This window comes from Micropterus salmoides, unplaced genomic scaffold, assembly GCF_014851395.1.
Source record: "Micropterus salmoides isolate LMB-PRFRI ecotype aquatic unplaced genomic scaffold, ASM1485139v1 Ms_hic_scaffold_16, whole genome shotgun sequence".
NCBI classification, from domain to species: Eukaryota; Metazoa; Chordata; class Actinopteri; order Centrarchiformes; family Centrarchidae; genus Micropterus; species Micropterus salmoides.
Window position 1 is genome coordinate 4,318,822 of NW_024040707.1, and position 9,006 is coordinate 4,327,827.

Below are 9,006 nucleotides of genomic sequence, written 5' to 3' on the forward strand. Positions count from 1 at the left end.
TTTGTTCCCGTATCAGTTGCTTAAAATTACTAGAATGTTTTTTTTTAACATTGTTTAACGAACTGATTGACATTTACTCAAGGCTGTGGCAATAGCTAAAACAATTCATAACAAAAATTAGACCGTGTCCTGTTATCAGGGGATGACACGTAAGTTAAGGAACCAAAGCACCCAGAAAAGATATATAAGGACTGAGTTCCCTTTTCCAAGACATCCTGCTACCTGCTACTTCATCTGATCATCACTACAAGGTAAGATTTTAATTCATGACTTTCACCACAGAACCAGCTTTACAGAAAAGACTATACATTAACAGCCAGCTAACTAACTATATAAAAGAGATTATATTTAATGTTTGACTCACTTTTCAGTGATAAATGTAGAAATAAGACTTTTTTATTTTTATATTACAATAGTGTTAACTCCTGGCATCAGTGAATTAATTTGTCTAATGTCTTTACACAGATGGCATCAGTTCTTCATTTCATTGGGCTCCTCTGTTTGACCAGTGGGCTGTGGATTGGAGCAAATGTAAGTAGAGTTTTTACATTTGTTTAATTATTACAGCTATATTAAACCTATAGGGTGTTTTAATGAAACCAACGCAAAATCCTAATTTAGTCTATTAAATTGTCATTTTATTGAAGCGTATGTGATCAAATTGCACCGTTCCAACAAGCATGTGTGGTGATAATATTTAGGGAGGCGAATGAGCCATACTACCAGCCAATCAGTGTGTATTAGGAAAATGATTTAAGAAAATGTCACCAATGTGCTTCGTAGACATTAAGGCTGTCATTCCTTCAAAAAGTCAAGTTTGAGCGAATTCAAGCTAATTAAATTAGTTTGAACTGATTCAATCACAACCCCATATGTTGTAATCCTGCACCTCCCCAGCGATGTCCATCTGTCTGCGTGGCTCCAGTTCTTTCATCGTTCGTTTCAACGTCCTCCTGAAACAAAACCAATGGGCCACATATCCTTGCATACAGATCTTGCCTTCTTTAGGTGATGGTCTTTTTATGAGCTTCTAGTATCTGAGGAGGAAATGAAAAGCAGGCAGTCAGATGAGACTGATGTTGCTCCACTCATTTCTGCTGCCTCACATAAGTTTCAGCGAGCAGGCAAGTCCTCAGATTTGTGTTGGTTGTAGAGTAAAGCAGCTGCTTTTTACAGTCGGCTTACAGGCTTATTTTTGTTGGTAATTTTAGTGTAAATCCCAAAGAGCTTCCACTATCTGCTTCTCAGGTGCTTCAGTGTCATGATTATTTGATCAGCACAGCTTTGCTGGTTAGTGTCAATGCAAACTTCCTCAAACAGTCTGTTTCTTACACTTTGAATAGTTAATCTTTTTTCGGACGTTCGAAAGGTCACAAAAATAGACAAATACCCCCATTTTAATAAAATACCATCTTACCAAAAATAGCAAAAGCTTCCATTGTGTTCACAGAGCATCTTCACACAGCTAAGGCTACAAAAAGGAAAACTCATTCTAATTCTAACTCGTTCATTTCTAATGCTGTGTTACATCTACAGGGGCAAAGTGGACAAGGTTGGTGCTTTTTATATTTATGGAGGTGAAATTAAATTAATTTTGAAATGGAGTAATTGTAGAAGTAATTTTTCAAGCAAAATGGAAAACACTGCCTAATATTAGCTTGTCAAATGTGAGGATAAGATGACAATTGTTTTATAGGTAACTGCCCTGCGACCTGCCCTCCTGGTTGGACTCAGTTTGGCAGTCGCTGTTTCCTGTTCCAGTTCAGTGATGTGGACTGGGCTACTGCAGAGGTACTTTATGAAACAATAACATCTAAAACTGCCACCCTGTATTTGTACAATAATCAAGCAGTCCAAGAAACTCTCATTTGTTGATATAAATAATAATAATAATAATAATAATAATAATAATAATAATCATTTAAAAGGCAACTGTCTGTGAGTCTCAAATATGTTGATACTAAAAGTTAAGTTGTGTCTTGTAATTTGTAATTTTGTAATATTCACACAGATGGACTTCATGTGAAAATATTTTTTCTTAAAGACATTTCAAATACAAAGGATTCTTTCGTTGTTGGATTCTATTGTTAGTTAAATATTATGTTTATTTAGTTATGTTGAATTTAAACAAACTGTGTCTCTTTGGATTGCACTTTCTCTTCCTCATCAGCGTTTCTGCACTTCTATTGGTGGGAATCTGGCCTCCATTCAAACCCCAGAGGAGTACGCCTTCATCAGAGATCTGATTTTCAGATCGACTAACACACATAAAGGAACTTGGGTCGGAGGCTACGATGCAGTGAAGGTGAGTGTTTCATCAATAAACGTGATCTCATATTCTGTTTGGTAGTTTTAAAAAAGGCTGCCAGGTGTGATGTGGCCAACTATCGCATGGTCCTCCTGTTTCATAAGCTTAATTATCAGGTAATCTCATTGCGATGTCTTTTGCACGAGAGATACAGCAGAAGAAATAACTTCAAAGAGAAGACACAAGCATATATATACAGTGTATAACCAGTTGTTTTGGAATGGTGACAGATTTCTCTGCAGTGGGGATGTCTGCACTGTCTGTATAGCAAGAAAAATAATAAATTGACCCTTACAACTTTTTCTTTCAGGAGGGTGTGTGGCTGTGGAGTGATGGTTCCAAGTGGGACTTCAAAAGCTGGGCTCCAGGGGAACCCAACAACGTTGGCGGAAATGAAAACTGCATGTACATTAACGCGGGAGGTAAAAACTGATCTGCTTTGGGATTTTTGTTGTTTTATCTAATTTATACCTTGCATTCTGTTCTTTTTGATTGTTTCCTTTCTTTGTACAAGCTTTCATTTACAAGGCAAGAGAGTGCTATATCAGGAGAATTTTTACTTACTTAACGCAGCAGTCGGTAACAATTGAACATATAATGCAAAACCTTTGGCCTCTCTGTCTGCTGCTCGTATGACGCTAAGCCCCTCCCAAAAGAAAAAGTGATCCTGATCCCGCATAGGACTAGAGTCACGGCAAGTCTTGACATGACCTCGGTCCCTCTAGACGTGACTTGTCTTCTCAGAGACGCCCTCGGACGTTTAGTGGCCCAGAGCAAAGTGTTCCAAGCTTCATAGACAGCTGCGACAAAGTCTAACAGCAGGATGAGAGGCTGGGACATTAGTTATCCCCCAGAGTCTGTCATATTGCCTCTTTGCCACTGGTCTATACGAGCGCCATGGCATCAAACACAATGAGCCCGAAACTCTGTGTAGAGCCGGGATGTGTTCTCACACATTTGTACTGCATGCTGTTGTTGGCAAAGGAGCGATGGGCAGTTCCTTAATTTCCGGTGGTTGTTTCTCAGCCATTCTGTTTGCAAAACATCTGAAGTCTGTGAGAAATGCATTATAAGTTGCTGATTTTTTAGGATTTCACTGTAATTAACTTGTGAGAAATGAGCATTGGTCACAGGGTTTTTATTCCTTAACAAAGGGTTGTCTGATTTACAATAAACGTCTGCTGGCATGTAGGTGAGAGTTTTAACATAGACCAATCAAGAGACAGAGAAACATCTGATGCCACATACATTTGCATTTCCTTTCTTAGCTCAGAAAGAGTTTTTGAGTGTATGCTAAAACTCTGCCATTAGTTTTCCTTCATCTACCATTTGTTGGCTGTTGTTTGCTTTGTACTTGTTTTGTACTTAAGGAGAGGAAACGTTGAGTTTGGGAGAGTAACAGTGGGTTCTCTCCGTGGCCACGTTACATAAAGAAATGATTCAACACATCTATTTGACTCCGTATTCTTTGGGAAGGAATTATTTTGCCTGACGAGCCAAGCGCTGAAGATAGTGAGCTGACAGCATGAGCAGACGGTTGACACTGTGTAAGGCTACGTTCAGACTGCAGGCCAAAGTGACCCAAATATGATTTTTGCTCTTATGTGACATGAAAGTGGCCCAAATCTGGAAAAGATCAGATTCCATGTGACTTGGCCTGTTCACACTGTCATAAAAAGATCAGATCTGAGTCACATATGGGCAAAAAAAATCGGATTTGAGTCACTTTGGCCTGCAGTCTGAGTGTAGACTCCTCCTGGCTCTGATTGGTGGTTTTGTTCAGGAAGAGTTGGATTGTTGGAAATAGCAGTAGAAGGAACCTGATGGTTTTTATTAATTTATGTATTTTTTTGACAGATTATCTGTCTCATGTACTCCTGTCAGAATATAGTGACAGTTTTAGCAAATATGACAGTGTCATTAGAAAAATCCCTACTGCAGCTTTAATTGACAAAAGGAAAACAATGTTGTTGTGAAAACTTTGTATCAGAGGCCTCTAATGTGCTGTTATTGTTATATCTGTCTACAGGAAGAGATTATGTCAACGACGTAATCTGTACCAACCTGAATTCTGTTCTTTGTGCCAAACGCCTGTAAAGATCTTCATCATGTGGCGACACATCTGGCATCTGGCATGAGGATGTCGCTCCCCCGCTGATGATGGTTTTTCCACCAGGATCTCAAGCCTCGATGACATCACTGCTGGATAACCAATTAACAGTTCTGATTTAAATTTCAGTTGATTCAATAAACACATATATCCTGTTCAGCAACCTGTCTCACCTCTTTGTAACACCGTCTCATGCACCAAAGCTCAATATTTCTATCTATCTATCAATCCGTTTTACTTCAGATTGTGGTTCCATATCAGAGATTTCACATTCAAAGAGTAAAACAACTACAGCACATCAGAAACACACAAATCAGTCAATACATCCAGTTTACATACAAACTGTACATCAATCACAGACATCTCTTAAAAATAATTTGGCTGTCTTCCAGAGTTCAGCAGGATCTGATCTTTAAGATACTTTCATGAGCAGGAATGATGGTGTGTAGTTGATAGTAACAACCAGCATACCTTTTCATATAAATACACTGATTAAAAACTGCTCACAGCTAAATTCAGGATTTTGTTCCCAAAATGAGACATTGGTCTTATCTCAGATGTTGGACGCTGATGAATTTGAAAAGTCATTTAATTTTGTTAATTTTTTGTTAATTATAAGATTCCATCCATCTTCATCCGTTTATCCTGCGTACAGGGTCGCGGGTGGAGATTCATTTTAAAATGGTCAAACAAAACTAGATGTGTGAAGACGTCCCCTTTGGCTCTGGCAAACTTGTTGGGATGATTTTCTATCCTTCTATAATCCAAACTATTACCAGGATATTTTTGAAAACAATCTTGATCAGATGAATCAATAATTGAACTAATTGTTGCCCCATTTAAAAGATGGAGAAGCACTTCTAAAAATGAAAGTTACTGCTGCATCCGTACTTTTGATCCAAGTCTGAAATAAGAATAATACCAACAGGAAATCCAGCTAACCTTTCTCAACACATGTCTTGATATTTAACACGATTTTTATTTTTGTATCATGACATGAATGACCAACTTATTAATTTGCCGAATTAACCTCTTGTGTACCGTGAACAGGGATGTACTGGGACTGAAATTCATCCCGGGACTTTTATGTGAGCGCCGTGTGGAGGCGCAGCGCAAGATTTTTGCAGTTATTTTAATATATAGTGTTGTACTGGTAACACTCTATTTCATTTTGACTTTTTATGACACCTGCCTCTTAAGTTTTTACAAGCAAGGCACCACTGAGTCAGTCAGAACGCTAAAATAGTTAAATATAATTAAAAACTACAATGCCATAAAATAGTGCAGTGTGTATGTGTGTGCAGAAAAATCAAAGCCCTCAGCTTTAGCTCTGAATAGGCCTCTCCCTGGCTCAGCTTCCGCTGTGCTGGACCCTGAATCTGCTTGTACTGATTGTGCAGCTACATATGCATATATATATATAAATACATATATAAATAATCTCAGGTTGTAATAAATGCATTACTTATCAGAGTCCTTTTCAGAGAAATTTTGATCATTAAACACTTCAGTTCCTGCATTCTGGTGAAAGTTTCTGCACCAATTTATGGTGGGGAAACACAAAATTCAGGTAACACATGACGTTTCAAATTATATGAATATAACAGAATCTATGTCAGTGCAGCTCTCAGTCATTCTGTGTTACTTTCAGATCTGTTTCTCCTGTAGATCAACTTTTCTCGTGTAATATCATCCCTGCTGAGGCAACACATATGCAGGCATGATTTAGTCTTCCCTCCTCTTTTTCATGTTCAAAGGGAGAGAACGGAAAAGTTGTTAAAGTTACTGATTGGTGCTGCACGTCTTTGGGTCATTTTATAATCAGTAGCTTGTTGTTGTTTTTTTCAGCTTAAGTTACTTTTTTTGGAAAATGCAAATTTTTTCTTCTAAATTTTCCATTCCATTACATATTTTCTTACTGTTCAAATAAACCTGTCTGAAGGTATTTTCATTTTTTATTTAACTGCAAGCTATATTTCAAATACTCTGTATCCGAAAAAAATACATTTTTGTTCAACAAGCGGGCATCAGTGCTCACTCAGCATGAAAGGGTTCAACAATCTGCTACATACCATCCTCATTGATTTGAGATGGCTCTCTGTTTACAGCATGATGAATTATAAGAGGTTGATGCACTCAATCATCAGGGTTCAGGGGGGGGCATTGGAATTGGGCCTATGTGTAGCATTTTGATTGGTTGTGTTTGGAAAAGGAAGGCAAGTCATTTCCTGTTATATTTTTGTGTTTTAGGTAGGAAATTGTGTGTAGTGTTTTGAAAAAAGTGTTTTATGCAATTGAAAACTGAGCGAAAGGCTGAGAAATAGCTAATGGTTTTGGGAATTTGAGTGAGGTTTTGAGAGGTTTCAAAAATCATTTGACATGTAAAGATTTTTTAAAAACTGTCATTTTTAGCAATAAAAGTAAAAACTATACTTTTGGTTTATAAATGTTTATGGTTTCCTTTTCTTGTATGCTGCTGTATACAACACTGTGCTACTGTTACAACTGGAATGTTTTGCCAAATAAATATTTGCTTCAACATTACATTTACTGTGTACTTCAGCATCTCTTAGCAGATTATTTTCAATCAATCATTTTGCATTTTGTGTGAGCAGTTTGGAGAAGTGTGTATAGAGTTTTGAAAAAAAGGAGATTTTGAAATCTTGTGTGAGCAATTGTAAAAAACTGTAAAACAAATAGCACCACCTGCTGACTCATTAGAGATCTGACTACAAGGAACTTTCCCTGTAGGCCTTTTGATTATTGTTCAGGTAGTAAAACCAACAGATAGAAACAAGAATAGTACTCTACAGATAAGCCTTTATATTACAGTTTGAGTATTTATTATTATTATTTTTAATATTATAGGGGCACATTATTCTTGCCAGTACGTTTGAAATAAAGTTTATGATACCACAAAAATGTTTACAGAGATTTACAGCTGAAATGTACGGATCCCTGGAAAGGTCACAATATTTGACGGTTTACAGAATGGTGTGCAACACCTGCTGACATTCAGGAAGTGCCATAAAAGTCAATTACAAATAATGGCGCCTATTTTAAAACCTTTCCCTTTTAAATTAGTATCTAGTTTTACGTTTGTTGTGGGTTGTAATCACTTGTTTTTGGTAATGAATGTTTGGCCTGTTTCAAATTAAGCTAAAGGTCAAGCAGGGGGGCAGAGGTGAGACAAGCTACTGTAATCACAGCAGATTATAGGATATTTGGTATTGTGGAGCGTAAGAAACAAAAATCAAAAAGTTGAGGAACTTAAAGCTTCAGCTGCTGTCACGCAAGTCGAGGACAGGGGAAATTAAATTTAACTTTCCTTACCTTGCTGGAGACTGCGTTGAATTTTACTGACCTTATACAATTAACTGTGCTGCAAGAATATGTCGAAAACATAACTTCTAACAGGTAGATACCCCTGTGAGAAATCGGGGCATGTCTTTAAAAGAAAACCTTCAAGTTGTGTGTGGATGGAGTCTCGTTATGTTTGTTGCAGTGGCTAGTAGGCTATCCCTTATTTCTGTTACGGTATTCTTATACTGTTAAAACCGCACAGCCTAACAGAAAGAACATTGTTTAAAACACGTTTATATGTTTTATAGTGTTATTTCTTTATTTTACTTGGTGATGGTGCATTAAACAAGTGCTGTTTGGGAAATTTAAAAAAAAGAGAAGTGCACAAGTTTTGTGTGGTCGTTTAAAGGCCGTCACACTAAGGCTTTAATACAAACTATTAGAATTATAGTCAACACTGTAGTTTGTGTGCACATTTACACTGGGGACAATTCCACATCACTTTTTGAAATGGCTGAAATGTCCCCATCATCTTTTGAAAGTATAATTTGTCAAAAAAAAGTTCTTGACATGTAAAATAACAAATAGAAATGGTTTGAGAAAGACTTGTTTGCACAGTATGAAAACATGCTATGCAATGTAAATATAGAAGAAACAAATGTGCATTGTCCCAAGAATGTAACTTCAACTAAAAAACAAGCTACTAGATACCACATTTAAAATTACAGTATATTGCATTATATTGTTATATTTTGAATTGTCACCTGCCAAGTGAATTTTCTGTTTCTCTTTATACAGCTGAAATAAAGACAGAGAAATTTCATCCAGAATGCAGAAAAGTAAGTGTTTAATGCTCTAAATCTTCTGGGGGAGGGGCCCTAAAACACCCAACTCAGATATTTCAGCATTGAATATTTCTGCAAAATAGCATTAAAATATCTTCTCGTCTTGTTTTCATGAACCAAACATTGTGCATCGACATGTCTTGTGAGCTAAGCGTATTAAAACAGAAGAGTAAATGAATAACACTGAGAAGAGGAAAAGAGAATGACGTCCTTAACTCCCAGCATGCATTGCGTCACAAAGTGAGCGCAGGAGAAGCGTTGTGTTTAGATTTAACTACAGTTAACAAGTGCAAAGTTTAGACTAAATGTATCAGCACAGATGTGTTTGTCCACGACATGAGTCCGCTGTGTGTTTTTATTTAGTGGCATCAACTTTACACCAGAGGTGAGTTTCATGTCCCCGCGGAAGTGATGGTCTGCTCGCGCTGCATCAAAGTAGA

The 9,006-nt window shown here is 37.2% G+C and overlaps 1 protein-coding gene across 1 annotated transcript; it reads left to right on the top strand.

Moving 5' to 3' along the window:
- Window positions 1–172: 172 nt before the first annotated feature.
- On the top strand, window positions 173–4,581 carry LOC119906268 (galactose-specific lectin nattectin-like). The gene is made up of 7 exons (XM_038723834.1): window positions 173–251; window positions 466–531; window positions 1,537–1,552; window positions 1,697–1,791; window positions 2,171–2,305; window positions 2,619–2,730; window positions 4,338–4,581. The coding sequence occupies exons 2-7, from the start codon at window positions 466–468 to the stop codon at window positions 4,403–4,405; spliced, it is 492 nt and encodes a 163-aa protein (XP_038579762.1). The 5' UTR covers window positions 173–251; the 3' UTR covers window positions 4,406–4,581.
- The last annotated feature ends 4,425 nt before the right edge of the window (window positions 4,582–9,006 follow it).